This window comes from Cervus canadensis, chromosome 28 (assembly GCF_019320065.1).
Source record: "Cervus canadensis isolate Bull #8, Minnesota chromosome 28, ASM1932006v1, whole genome shotgun sequence".
NCBI lineage: Eukaryota > Metazoa > Chordata > Mammalia > Artiodactyla > Cervidae > Cervus > Cervus canadensis.
In genome coordinates, this window is record NC_057413.1 from 18780789 (window position 1) to 18796589 (window position 15801).

The following is a 15801-nucleotide window of genomic DNA, read 5'->3' on the forward strand; positions in this document are numbered from 1 at the left end:
TCACTCAGTTGTGTCCGACTCTTTGCAACTCCATGAACCACAGCACGCCAGGCCTCCCTGTCCATCACCAACTCCTAGAGTCCACCCAAACTCATGTCCATCGAGTCGGTGATGCCATCCAACCATCTCATCCTCTGTTGTCCCCTTCTCCTCCTGCCCTCAATCTTTCCCAGCATCAGGGTCTTTTCCAATGAGTCAGCTCTTCGCATCAGCTTGCCAAAGTACTGGAGCTTCAGCTTCAACATCAGTCCTTCCACTGAACAGCCAGGACTGATCTCCCTTAGGATGGACTGGTTGGATCTCCTTGCAGTCCAAGGGACCCTCAAGAGTCTTCTCCAACACCACAGTTCAAAAGCATCAATTCTTCGGCACTCAGCTTTCTTTATAGTCCAACTCTCACATCCATACATAACTACTGGAAAAACCATAGCCTTGACTATGCCATTAAATATTAAATATTGAATTTGTTCAAAGCAAGGCATGCCTCTGCTTCATGGCAAGAACCCACACAATTTTCCTTGGTACTACAGATACTGTTTTTTCTTAATCCAGGGAATCAAATCATCAAAAAAAAAAAAAGGCAAAAACTAGCAAATTCAAGTTTATAGAACACACAAAAATTGAGACACAGCAGAGTTCATTTACCTATACATGAAAAAAGGGACTTGAAATTTTTGCATAGTGCATTAGCAGATGTCTAGGGTATTGGCTAAAACTGACCTTTGAAGTCTGACTACTCAGGTTCAAATCCCAGCTCCACCACCTACTAACTTCATGACCATATTCACACCTATTTAAACTTTCTGTACCTTAGTTTATTAATCTGTAAAATAGGAATAGTAATAGTATCTACCCTATATGGTTTTTGTGAGGATTAAATGAGTTAATATATACAAAGTGCTCAGAACATTACTGCCTGGTATATAGTAAGCACTCAATAATTATCATCTAGCACTAGTATTACTTTTGCATATTAATGAGATATGCTTTCATTGAATAGGGAAAGCATATTTTGCATCTCTTCTTTCTATTTTAAGAAACAATCATTGCTTTCTACAATTTTTCTAAAATTGAATTCTATTTCTTTTTGGAATATATCCTCCATTAGCTATCAAATATTATTAGACACAATATACTGAACAAATGCCAGTTCATTTTGATAACATTTTACCTTTTCTTCCATTAATTTTTTGATTTATTGAAAGAAGTCTGGAAAGTTATCAATATTTATATAATTTTATGCGTAGAGTTCCACCATTTTATATTTTAATGAAAATCTCAAGTTATCTCCACAAGTTATCTCCACTTGTCAGTTTTATGTAGGAATAAAACAAAAATACTTGATATCTGAATCATGCACTTTTGTTGTGTGCTCAGTTATATTTCCAGGTTACATGGATGGAGAACTTATAAAAAAATCAGATTCCAAAGCCCAGATTCTAAAAAGTGGAAGCACTACAAAGTTTCAGAGTAGCCAAGAAAAAAACAAGGAAGAACTACAGAAGAAAATCTCATTTACAGATTCTGATGAAGTCGTGATAGCAGAGCACAAAAATGAATCAAGCAGTTTCCAAGATGTTGAGTTGCAGAAAAGTAAGATAGAAATGGGAGTCAAGGTAAAGGACAGTAATGCTGAGATAAGGAAAAGACAAGAATCCCAAGAAAAAGTGAGAGACATGAAAATGCCAAGAGAAGCAGCAGCCCAGGTAGAGAAGAGTGAGGTTGAAATACCGCAAGGACAGGAAGCCAAAGCAGAGAAGAATGAGGCCGAAACAACACAAGGACAGGACGCCCAAGCAGAGAAAAGTGAAGTCAAAATACCAAAAGGACAGGAAGCCCAAAAAGAGGAGAGTGAGGTCAAAATACTACAAGGACAGGAAGCCCAAATAAAGAAAAGTGAAGCCGAAATACCACAAGGACAGGATGCCCAAGTAGAAAAGAGTGAGGCCAAAGTACCACAAGGACAGGAAGCCCAAGTAGAGGAACATAAAGTTGAAATACCACAAGGACAGGACGCCCAAGCAGAGAAAAGTGAAGCCAAAATACCAAAAGGACAGGACGCCCAAGTAGAAAAGAGTGAGGCCAAAGTACAAGGACAGGAAGCCCAAGTAGAGGAAAGTAAAGCTGAAATATCACAAGGAAAGGACACCCACATAGAGAAAAGTGAAGCCAAGATACCAAAAGGACAGGATGTCCAAGTGGAAAAGACTGAGGCCAACGTACTACAAGGACAGGAAGCCCAAGCAGAGAAAAGTGAAGCCAAAATACCAAAAGGACAGGAAGTCCAAGTAGAGAAAAGTAAAGCTGAAATACCACAAGAACAGGACGCCCAAACAGAGGAAAGTGAAGCCAAGACACCAAAAGGACAGGGGCCCAAAGTGAAGAAGAGTGAGACCAGAATACCAATAGGGCAGGGGTCCCAAGTAAAGAAGAGAGAGACCAGAATACTAAAAGGACAGGGGTCCCAAGTAAAGAAGAGTGAAACTAGAATACCAATAGGACAGGGGTCCCAAGTAAAGAAGAGTGAAACTAGAATACCAATAGGACAGGGGTCCCAAGTAAAGAAGAGTGAAACTAGAATACCAATAAGACAGGGGTCCCAAGTAAAGAAGAGTGAGACCAGAATATCAAATGGACAAACGGCCCAAGAAAAGGAGAGTTCAGAAGACAAAGAAAAGCAGGACAATGAAAAGAGAAATACAGGGAAAGATAAAGAAGAAAATGATGCCAAAAACAAGAATGGTCATGGAGAAAAGGACAAAGTTCTAGGAAAGAATAACTTGACAATCAAGGATAAAAAAGTGGAAACTTCACAAAGGCGCAAAACCAAGTAAAGCTTCCTTTGCTTGTAAAGTACAACAAAAGGGAAGAGCAGTGGCAAATAAAAGGCCCATAAGACAACTGATTATTATGACTTCTGTCCTCCAAATACAAGTTATATACTAGCCATTAACTTATCTGTATCATAGTAGATTGCCTTTAAACTATACATCTGCAGAGTTTCTGCTATCCAGAAGTTTCAAGTTTTAGATCTCTTCAGTCACAAACCTCAGCTTCCACCTCTGTTATAAGTTGATACTTGGATTTACTCAGTCAAGAAAGACTGGATACTTTCTGAAATAAAACATTTCTATTTTAAAAATTAAAATAATTTCCTTTGACAAATATTTTATCTTTGTGATAGCCTGATCAATCAACCAACCAGTAATTACTCCTGGTGGATCTGTTTGCAAGGCACTGTTCTAGCAATAAGGGGTGTACAGAAAAATAAGAGTCCCTATAAATCAAGTAGCTTGTAGCATATACAATGACATAGTATGTATACATGTGACAGTTTTTTTCAGTAAAATCTAAGCATCAGAATGAAGTTTATGTGGACAATATAATACAAGTTAGCAACCTCTTTGGATGAGAAGATGAAGGGGATACCCTCATGAGGAAGGAAGAAGTAGTATATGATGTATCTAAAAAGAGAGATGAAATGCTGAGTGAAGCAGAACAAGTAGAAGAAAACCAAAGGGATTAAAGACTACCATGTTATATTCCAGGGGAAGTAGCAAATTTTATTGTTGCAATAGGCTCATAAGCATGTGGTGGTATAATCTTGAAAAGGAGGGTTAGAAGATTCTGAAGCGATTTTAAAAATAAACCCAGAATTTATATTTTATTTATTAGGTAACTGGAAGCCTTCTTGAGTGTTTGAGAAGGAGAGTGAAGCAAATAAAGTGTTAGTCATGTTAGAAAGTGTTAGTCGCTCAGTTGTGTCCAACTCTTTGCGACCCCACAGACTGTAGGCCAGACTGTAGGCTCTTCTGTCCATGGGATTCTCCAGGCAAGAATACTAGAGTGGGTTGCCATTCCCTTCTCCAGGGGATCTTCCTGACCCAGGGATCAAACCCAGATCTTCCCTGGTAGCTCAGAAGTAAATAAGGTTTCACTTAAAGAACAATACTCAAAATAGACTGAAGAGGAGAAACATCATAGGTAGTAAAACTAGTTAAGGGTTACTTGGAGTAGTAAGTGATAGAGAATAAATAGAAGAGATAGATATGACATATTTTCTCAAAAAGAATCACTACTTCATAATGACTATATATGAGTAAGGAAAAGCAAAATAATTGATGACTCCATGACTACTGGAACACAGTGGCAGACAATAACAAACGAGCTAATTTGTGGAGCAGGAAGGGAATAACATATATTGAGTTTAAGAGGACAAACAATAACACTTGTCACTTGAGGGGTCTGCAGCCAGTCCAATAGAGGTCACATTTGAAGCCTTAAGAGTAAATGACCCTCCCAAAGGAGAAAGTACAGAGCTAGCAAAAGCACAGGTCTAAGAACTAACCTTGTTACTTGTACTATGTTGAAGAAGAAAATTAAGGTATGGGAAGACAGAAAGAGGATCTATATAATGAACGTTATGATAATTAAGGAAGATGAGAATTTCAAAAAGAAAGTATAATTAAAGGATAGCTGGGACTCCAAGGAGAATAAGAACAGAAATAGACCAGCGAAGTTGCTGTTTTGAAGATGACTGATTAAACTTGTAAAAAGCACTTTACAAAATGGGGTAGCCAGGAGAAGGAATGTAAGTAGGCAGAATACAGAGACAAATTAAGTAGCTACAGGATATACCTTACAATAAAGTCAGTTTTAGTCTGATTGGGATTTTAGGAACTTTATTTTCATGCTACTATTATTCTGTGCTAGTTAACCCATATTCTGAATATTACACTCAGTTCTGTCATGGGGTGTGGATCAAGTAGAGTGTCTTCAGAAGAGAAAGACTATGATGGTGTGTGTGCGTGCTAAGTCGCTTCAGTCCTGTCTGACTCTTTGTGATCCTATGGACTATAGCCTGCCAGGCTCCTCTGACCATGGGATTCTCCAGGCAAGAATTCTGGAGTGGGTTGCCATGTCCTCCTCCAGGGGATCTTCCGGACCCATGGATCGAACCTGCATCTCTTTATATCTCCTGCGTTGGCAGGCAGGTTCTTTACCACTAGTGTCACCTGGGAAGCCCATGATGATAAGGGAATTCAAATAATTTCAAGTAAGCAGAAAGTTCTACAGTCTCACCCAGGGTGGTAGGAGAGTGACACACAGGGAGAAAATGGGAATTTTTTTCAAATATATGAAGGTTCATCATGGATTAGAGTATTTTGTATAACCTCAAGGAAATAAGACCAATGAATGGAAGATTCAAAGTAATGAATTTTTATGTCAGCAATAAGGAAAAGCAGGATACCTAAAAGAGTCTGAGCAAGAGTTTAATGTATACTTATGGTTGATTCACATTGTCATATGGAAGAAGCCAACACAATATTGTAAAACAATTATCCTCCAATTAAAAATAAGTTTTTTAAAAAAAGAAGAAAAGAGTGCATGGTCAATCAGTGGGAATGCTGCAGAGGAGATTCTAAGGAATCAGCTAAGTGGTTGGAATAGATTATCTTTATGGTTTCTTCCAAATATGAGTTTATATTTCAAAGTACAAAATTCTTTTGGACTAACTGGATGTCTTCCAGGGAAGTTTTTCAAACTAATAATATGCTAGGATTCTTTAAAGAGGTTTGACCAAAAACAGAGAGAAAGAAACCATACTTTAGTACCTGCCCAAAGTATAAAGCATTACATAACTGGCTCATGCTATTCAACCACAAGCTGACAGGAGAAGCTCCACAAGTTAGACCACTGTGTGGACCCCTCCTGTGTGCTCAGAGTCCCGCACCTGGTGTATAATCCTAAGTTAATTTCAGGAGTCTCAAAACTCCTTAAGACCTTTGATAAACCACATGGATTTATTAGCAAGACTGCATTGGAAAAAAAAAAAAATGGAGCAGAGGAGGAGAATAAATATTGAACATGAAATTTTTATAATGTATCTTAGCACACACACAAATATATGTCTCTGGAATATACACATTTAAAGATTTTTATGAATCTTGGTTGATATCTCTTGCATGTATTATGCTAATCAGGAAAAAATGTAACCAGAAGGCTTTTAATATAGTTTAAAATATTTAGGTTTTCATGATCCTTATGTCATTTTTCTATCTCTCTGGATTCAACTGGTGGTTTTTTTGTTCTTCAGTTGCTCAGTCATGTCCAACTCTCTGCAACTGCACCAACGGCAGCATGCCAGGCTTCTCTGTCCTTCACCATCTCCGGGAGCTTGCTCAAACTCATGTCCATTGAGTTGGTGATGCCATCCAATCATCTCATCCTCAGTCAACCCCTTCTCCTCCTGCCTTCAATCTTTCCCAGCATCAGGGTCTTTTCAAATGAGTCAGTTCTTCGCATCAGGTGGCCAAAGTACTGGAGTTTCAGCTTCAGCATCAATTCTTCCAATGAATACTCAGGGTTGATTTCCTTTAGGATTGACTGGTTTGATCTCCCTGCAGTCCAACAGACTCTCAAGAGTCTTCTCCAACACCACAGTTCAAAAGCTTCAATTTTTCAGTGCTCAGCTTTCTTTATAGTCCAACCCTCACATCCATGCATGACTACTGGAAAAACCATAGCCTTGACTATACAGACCTTTGTTGGTAGTTAGCTAGAGGATTTAGAAGGCTCTGACAAATGCAGTTTCTCTAGGATTTCTGCTAAGAAGTAGGGACCCTGCCAAGGCAACTACTTAAAAAAAAAAAACAGCAGACAGACTTTAGCAATCAGCTCAGCTGACTCCATACTGAAGAGTATATCCCTCTGAACCAAGGATTCAGAAGAGATGAATTCATGGAAACCTTCCTGTATCTTCTCCAAAATTTCTAGCTTGCAGTCAAAACATTTTTATCCCCACTAGAGGTTTCTTTGAAAGCAAATAAGTCATACAATAGGAAACCAACTATGAAAATGGAACATTAAAGACCACCAAAAAACAGACTAGTTAAAAACAATTGTTAATCCTCCCTTTAAGATATAGATATGAAAATCTTCCCTGGTGGCTCAGATGGTAACGAGTCTGCCTGCAACATGGGAGACCCAGGTTCAATTCATGGGTTGGAAAGATCCTCTGGAGAAGGAAATGGCAACCTACTCCAGTATTCTTGCTTGGAAAATCCCATGGACAGAGGAGCCTGGCAGGCTACAGTCCTTGGGGTCGCAAAGAGTCAGACACGACTGAGCGACTAACACACACAAAAATCTTAAAGGACTCCCAAAAAAGGAAGGTGAAAAGGGTGAGCTATCAAAATAGCACCATGTTTAGCAAAATGATGTAAATATTAGTAAAATGAATATATGTACTTTCAAGATGGTTTAGATACAAAGGTAGGAATATAGGACTTAACAGAAAATCAGTGGTGGTAAATTTTATCTTACAAGTAAGTTAACAAACATCAAGTGCCTGGTTCACAAGATGAAGCAGGAACATACACCAAAACTTCAAGTTGGTTGCTAAGAGAGTAGATTTTAAAAGTTCTCACCACATGGAAAAAAGAAAATTTGTAACTGTGTGAGGTGATGGATGTTAACTAAACTTATTATAGAAATCTATAACATATGCATATATATCATATATTGTACACCTTAAACTTACACAGTGTTATATGTCAATTATATCTCACTAAAACTAAGGATGAAATAAAGTATTACACTTTAAGTATATACAATTTTTATTTGTCAGTTATACCTCAGTAAAGATGAAAAGAAAAAGGAAATAAGTGGAAGCCTTACCATTAGTCATTTTGCATTTAGAAGACAAACATAAGGAAAGGAAAAAAGGAAAGTGATTTTAGAAACAACAAAATTAAATAAGAAATGAAAAGATATTGGGAAATAAATGATTCATGTAAAATTACTGTGACTCCTATCCCAAAAAAGTATTTCTTGGGTTAGAATTGCATTAAAAATACAATTTCCCGTTGTTCCAAAATACTTCTCACCAGATAATAACTGGCATGTCTAGGAAGCAAATACAGGGAGCTATTGAAAGGGGAAAAGTATAGAATTTTAAAACAAGATCCAAAGGAATAAAAGAATAAACTAAAAAACTGGTTAGAATATACAGTTTTATATTTTATTAAATTTCATTACTCTCTTCTTTTCAAGTAGTTAAGAGTAGAAAAAACAACCACTGTCCTTACTCACTACTTGGGAGGTTCCAATTAGGTTTTGAAAAAATAAAAACCTATTCTGTAATGTTTAAGGAATATTCTTATCTATCATCATCCAGAGTCCTGAGCATCTGTCAAGACTGAGAAGTCAAATTACACTACAGGTTACACACACTGTTACTCAGGCCTCAAAAATATTTAAATATTTATTAGACTTCTCTCTAAAAATTAAAAACTCAAAATGTTAGTGTAACTTCCTATGAATCTCTCCATATCTTAATCCATGCTCATATAAACATCTATGAAAAAGAAATCAAACATATGCCTTCTACAACTTGATTTCTTCACTTAATAATGTCACATATATCACTCCAGGTCAACAGACATCATTCACAGAAATTTTTTATTTTAATTAAGTCCAGCTTATAAATTATTTTTTTCACGAATTGTGCCTTTGGCATGTTGAACCAAAAAGTCATCACCAAGTCCAAGCTAAATTCAAATATCTTTTTTAGCTTGATCTGGAGTCCTTTAATTTTTTTCTTACTGTTCTTACCTGAGATTTTTATTTGCTCTACTTCACAAGATGACATGTTTTAGATATTCGGTTTGGTTTTCCTCCCTCTGGCTTTTGAGTGAAATATCCTTCTTTGCTTATTCAGGCTAATCTCCCCTAAACCATCAGATTAACTATCAAACTCTTAAGATTTCTATTGACAATCACTATGCTATTAAAGTCATGGCAGTGCCTGTTGACCTGTCTGTGTACAAAGTGGAAAATTCTTCCTTACTGTGACACAGGAAGGAAGGATCCTTGCAATCATGTTTCTCCCCTAACCAGATCTTTCCTAACTACAAGAACTGGGAGCAATCTGGCCCAGCAAGACAGGCAGGGTCAAGGATACTCTCCCAGGAAAACAAATGAGCATAAAGGAACAGCCTTTCCCAATGGGCTTCACAGTTTTCACATGCTAAGCACCCTCAAAGAACCAGTAAATCTTATTTTTTTTTTAATTTTTTTATTAGTTGGAGGCTAATTACTTCACAACATTTCAGTGGGTTTTGTCATACATTGATATGAATCAGCCATAGATTTACACTTATTCCCCATCCCGATCCCCCCTCCCATCTCCCTCTCCACCCGATTCCTCTGGGCAAAGAACCAGTAAATCTTAACATTTTCCCCAGACCTCAAGGACAGAAAAGTCCTCACCACTAGTACTAATACCTCAGCTCTATCATAGGAAGGTGGTGTTCCTACTCTTTCTCCCTGAAGATCACTATAGAAGCAGCAGACTCAAAGGTAAGGACAGGGAATCACAATGTACTCACATCACCAAATATCAATATCCTTTATTCTCAAATACAGTAAATATTTGCTAAACATTTTTGAAGAACAATAGAAAAGAGCCCACTGGAGCTTTAGCACATGGAGTCCCTTAGCACTAAGAGTCCCTTTAGCACTAAGCAAGTATCATGCCTTAGGAACAATGACCATATCAAAACTCCCTCTCAGGATTACTTATACTGCCTTTTCAACAACAAATATTCAGTCTGGGTAGGAAAGTGGTGGTGGTGTGAGTAGGCAGGCATGAGAAGCAAAATTAGAACAGAGAGAAGAAAACAGAAGTGGAAATACAACATAGTGCAGTGTTTAAACATCTCAGAGGCTGAATTCAAATCCCAGTTCACTCTTAAAGAGAATTCTGAGTTTGGAAAAAAAACAAAGGCAAGAAAAAAAGAAACATAACTTCTTACCCAAGACAAACCACATTCATTTATTTTGGTAGGTATTTTAGACAGATGGGAAAAACATGCAAAAACTATTAGCAATTCTTTAACATCTCCAGTTGTTTTTTTTTAATCCATGATTGATAGGGGCAGAAGATAATATTAATAACTATGGATATTACCAAAATCTTGATGTTTCTATATATCATTCCCTCTTTCCCTTGCCCTAGTAAGTCAGCTTTCCCTAGAAAGTCACCTTGCCACTAGCTTACATACTAGCTTAACAGTGGAAAAAATCATTTAAGTAGACTAGTTAACAAAATCTATTTTCCTACCATCTGTATATGGTTGAGCTGTTCTGATGTAGGCTGCCTAACAGGAGAAAAGTAAGAATAATGATGTAAATGTGGATACAATAGGATTTGCATGTTCTAATGCTTTTACCTAAAATGAAAAGTTTCAATCAAAGATAAATAAAAATATTTATGGATGTTATTGTCTTCAATCTAAAAAACTCAAGAAATCTTAAAACCCCCAGATTACTCTGTTCTTAAATCACATTAGGGATGCACAAACTGATTAATTCTACTGAAGCTAATTTTTTTGATGCAAAATTAAAGATTCATTTTTCTGGTGTTCCTCACCGAAAATGTAAATAGAAGCTTTGTTCTTAATTAAAAACATAAACAAATTAAAAAGCTTTGATACCTTTGTGACAAAACTATCTGATCTAAACTAGAAGTTACTTTATTTCTCAGCAAATTTACAGAAATCTCAATAGTCCCTGAGGTGAAAAGAGATGAAACGGAAAACAGAATGGTTGCACAGATTTCCAAAACCTACGACATTTCCACCATAGAGACCAGGAACAACAGATAGAGATGACTTAGAGTCCCAAAATAGTCTAACTTTAAAATGAATTCACCCAAAAGACTATTAGAGGAAAACATGACATTGAGCTCCTTCTATGAAGGAAACAACAGTTGTATATTTGTTTCTATTCTATGAAAAATTCAGAATCTTCAGCAAGTTCCTCTGCCAAGTCACTTCAGTCATGTCCGACTCTGTGCGACCCCATAGATGGCAGCCCACCAGGCTCCCCCGTCCCTGGGATTCTCCAGGCAAGAACACTGGAGTGGGCTGCCATTTCCTTCTCCAATGCATGAAAGTGAAAAGGGAAAGTGAAGTGGCTCAGTCGTGTCCGACTCCTAGCAACCCCATGGACTGCAGCCCACCAGGCTCCTCCGTCCATGGGATTCTCTAGGCAAGAGTGCTGGGGTGGGTTGCCATTGGCAAGTTCCTCTACTGTTCCTTAATTCTGATGAACTTCAGTTTATTAATTATTTAAAAGTTTTTGATCCAATTACTAATATTTTTAGTCCTACATACCACACAACAAAATAATACTAAAGAAAACTAGAATCTCCTTCCCTTAAGCAAATGATATTTATATGTTTATTTGTGTTTATATTTCAGAAGAGAAATCAGAACCCAGAAGTAAGTTTCTTTCTTGTTTGTTTCTTATTTGTAACTGACTTTGTGTGAATGGTGTGTGGAAGAATTTTCACCCCAGTGGCTATTACTAGTTCCATGTCCATTGTGTTTAAATATGAACCTCCAAATGAGTTCAGAGTGGGCAGGGAGGGTGAGTTCTATTTCACAAGGCATTTATCTAAACTCCCTGCTAAAATCTCATTGGAATGAAAATAAATGGAAAAAGCATACACACAAAATACAAACAGAAGGACAAAAGGAAATGAGAATGATTTTTAAGTGCTGAGTTTTTCAAAAGCAGATGACTAACTTAGCAGACAGAAGAAGCCTGCACCTAAACAATGGAGAAAGGCAAGAAAAATATCAATTCAAATGGAGAACTCCAGAGAGGCTCAAGAACTGATGGCAGATGTGAAGGGTGAGACCAAAACAAGATGACTAATTAGAAGTCTTTATCAGAACCTTGAATATCCTCTTCACTCCTCACAGCCAGGCAAACACTGCACTTTAGAAGAAGTCAAAGACTAGAGAGGTTGAAAGAGAAGGTTAAAACTTCCGAACACAATACACAGTTGAGATCAGAAGTAGTACTGCTATCAGGCAGTTAAATAAGAAACTACATAATAAACACAAAAATTTCCAAATAATAAATACAATACATCATTCTACATAGTTCTTAGTACAGTGGCAATCAGGTATATACTTGTTTACCAGGTAGAACCTTAGAGAAAATTTTGTGGGAAAAAAAACAGACTACTCAAAGAAAATGCCTATATATACCTTCAGTTCAGTTCAGTTGCTCTGTCATGTCTGATTCTTTGCAACCCCATGGACTGCAGCACACCCGACTTCCCTGCCCATCACCAACTCCCAAAGCTTGCTCAAACTCATGTCCATCAAGTCGGTGATGCCATCCAACTATCTCATCCTCTGTCGTCCCTTTTTTCCACCTTCAATCTTTCCCAGCATCAGGGTCTTTTCAAAACAAGTCAGTTCTTCACATCAGGTGGCCAAAGTATTGGAGTTTCAGCTTCAACATCAGTCCTTCCAATGAATATTCAGGACTGATTTCCTTTAGGATGGACTGGTCAGATCTCCGTGAAGTCCAAGGGACTCTTAAGAGTCTTCTCCAACACCACAGTTCAAAAACATCAATTCTTCGGTGCTCAGCTTTCTTTATAGTCCAACTCTCACATCCATACATTGACTACTAGAAAAACCATAGCTTTGACTAGATGAACCTTATTGGCAAAGCAATGTTTCTGCTTTTTAATATGCTGTATAGGTTGGTCATAGCTTTCTTCCAAGGAGCAAGCATCTTTTAATTTCATGGCTGCAGTCACCATCTGCAATGATTTGGGGGCCCAAGAAAATAAAGTCCGTCACTGTTTCCATTGTTTCCTGATCTATTTGCCATGAAGTGATGGGACTGGATATCATTATCTTAGCTTTTTGAATGTTGAACTTTAAGCCAACTTTTTCACTCTCCTCTTTCACTTTCATCAAGAGGCTCTTCAGTTCTTCTCTGCTTTCTGCCATGAGGTGGTGGCATCTGTGTATCTGAGGTTATTGATACTTCTTCCGGCAATCTTGATTCCAGCTTGTGTTTCCTCCAGCCCAGTGTTTCTCATGATGTACACTGCATGTAAGCTAAATAAGCAGGGTGACAGTATACAGCCTTGACGTACTCCTTTTCCTATTTGGAACCAGTCTGTTGTTCCATATCCAGTTCTGACTGTTGCTTCTTGACCTGCATGCAGATTTCTCAAGAGACAGGTCAGGTGGTCTGGTATTCCCATCTCTTGAAGAATTTTCCACAGTTTGTTGTGATCCACACAGTCAAAGTCTTTGGCATAGTTAATAAAGCAGAAATAGATGTTTTTCTGGAATCTCTTGCTTTTTCAATGATCCAGCAGATTTTGATAATTTGATCTCTTGTTCCTCTGCCTTTTCTAAAACCAGCTTGAACATCTGGAAGTTCACGGTTCACGTACTGTTGAAGCCTATCTTGGAGAATTTTGAGCATTACTTTGCTAGCGTGTGAGATGAGTGCAATTGTGTGGTAGTTTGAACATTCTTTGGGATTGCTTTCTTAGGGATTGTAATGAAAACTGACCTTTACCAGTCCTGTGGCCACTGCTGAGTTTTCCAAATTTGCTGGCATATTGAGTGCAGCACATTAGCAGTAGAATCTTTTAGGATTTGAAATAGCTCAGCTGGAATTCCATCAACTCCACTAGCTTTGTTGGTAGTGATGCTTCCTAAGGCCCACTTGGCTTCACACTCCATGCACACCTTAAATGTATACAATTTTAATTTACTGATCATACTTCAATAAAGTTGGAATAAAAGAAAAATAAGTAAAGCCTTGCTTTAGTTCCACCCCACAAAGACCAGCATAACTGAGTCATATAGAGACAACTGGAACAAGGAAGAAAGGTAAGGGTTCCCAAGAGCAGCTACAAATCAAGAGCAACCACAGTTCACAGTATCCTGCTCTATAGACAAACCCAGAGCTATTGCCACTAAAGAAATCATCAGTCAGCACAACCACCACAGAACCTTGCAGTTTCATGAGGTTTTGCCCCACAGATATTCAGCTTCCCTGATGCCACCCAACTGAGTCCCTCCCCATTCCCCAACCCCCGCCCTGACCATTCAGAGTCTGGGAACCGTAATAGCATCTAGCCCAGTACTCTGTGGCTTTGCAAGTGCAAGATACCAGCCTAGAACACTGCAGCTGACCCCACCACCATGCATCCACTCAGGGATAACACCTCTAGATATGCAAAGACATAGTGTCAACCAAACACAAGTCTCTGGCCTCCACCACATGCACACACCCAGGAGGACTCTATGTAGCCATGGGAGAGCATATTGACACCCAGGGCCCCCACAGCTGCTATTGTGCCCACAATTGCTCCTAGTCCTTGCTGACTGCTCTGGCCTCCATTACTACCTGTATGTCTGCAACCAGTGCATACCACAACACAGGCACCTGCAGTTGGTCTCTACTGCCAAATGGTGTCAGGATGTGCACACCACTGGTTCCAGCCACCACCACTACCAGTTCTGGTCCCTCACTGTTAGATACGGAGGTGCCACTAAGGTCAACAACAACCCGTGTACCCACTGCAAACACCCCCCCACAGCATCCAGTTGTTGATGCTGTGGACACTGGTGGCCTAAGTCAAACAGATATCATACCCTCCCTGATGCAGTATCACCATGTGCCTCTACACATGGTACCTAGCACCACTAGACCTAAAGTGCTAGATCACTAGACCAAGCTCCAGCATAATCTTACCTGTAGGTGAAAGTCTTCTGTTACCAAAGTAGGTCCACAAAGTCTGGAAGAGATAACTTCTCTATTCAGACACCTACGCAAAGGATCATGAAGAACTAGGGAAACATGACTGCATCAAATGGAATATAGTAAACCTCCAGTTACTGTCCCAAAGAAATGGAGATCCAGGAATCATCTGACAACTTAAAACTAATTGTTCTAACAACACTCCAAAAGCAGCAAAAGCAGTTCTAAGAGGGAAGTTTATAACATTACAGTACTTCCTTGAGAAATAAGAAAAATCTCAAATAAACAACCTACACTACCACCTGAAGGAATTTAAGAAGGAACAAACAAAACCCAAAGTCAGCAGAAGGAAGGATATAATAAAGATCAGAAAGGAAATAAATAAAATGGAGATTAAAAAAAAATTGAAAAGATCCATTGAACAAAGAACTGTTTTTTTAAGATATGCAAAATTGATAGCCTTTAGCTAGGCTGAACAAGAGAGGACCCAAACAAAATAAGGAATGAAAGAGAAGAAATAATAACCAATTAAATAGAGATAGCAAAAAATCATAAAAGTATGTCATGAACGTTTATAGCCAACAGATTGAACAACCTAGAGAAAAATGGACAAATTTCTAGAAACACACAGCCTGCCAAGACCAAGTCAAGAAAGACAAACAGTTTGAACAGGCCGATTGTTAGAAGTGAAATAGAATCTGTTATTTTTTAAACTCCCTGCAAACAGAAGTCTAGGACCAGATAGCTTCACTGGAGAATTCTTTTAAACATATAAAGGAGATCTTATACCTATCCTTCCCTAACTATTCCAAATAATTGAAGAGGAGGGGACACATCCAAAGTCATTCTTTTATGAGGCCACTATTAATCTGATACCAAAATCAAAGATACTACAAAAAAAGAAAATTACAGGCCAAAATCTTTGATGAATATAGAACAAAAAAATCCTCAGTAAAATATTAGCAAACGAAATTCAATAAAATATAAAAAGGATAAATAACCATGATCAACCTGGCTTTATTCCAAGGTTACAAGGATGGTTCAACATTCACAAATTAATGTGATGCACATTAACAAAAGGAAAGACAAAAACTATGTAATCATCTTAATAGACACAGAAAAAAACACTTGACAAAATTCAACATTCATTCACAATTTTAAAAACCTCTCATCAAAGTTGTTATGGGGGAACACATTAAAACA

At 38.0% G+C, this 15801-nt stretch overlaps 1 protein-coding gene across 1 annotated transcript in view; it reads left to right on the forward strand.

Annotated features, from left to right (window-relative positions):
- Nucleotides 1-15801, forward strand: part of LOC122429225 (testis-expressed basic protein 1-like) — a 128956-nt gene that overhangs the window by 55682 nt on the left and 57473 nt on the right. The window contains exons 32-33 of the mRNA XM_043449470.1: nt 1378-1856; nt 1947-2423. Coding sequence (XP_043305405.1) covers nt 1378-1856; nt 1947-2423 — 956 coding nt within the window. The remainder of the gene's footprint in view (nt 1-1377; nt 1857-1946; nt 2424-15801) is intronic.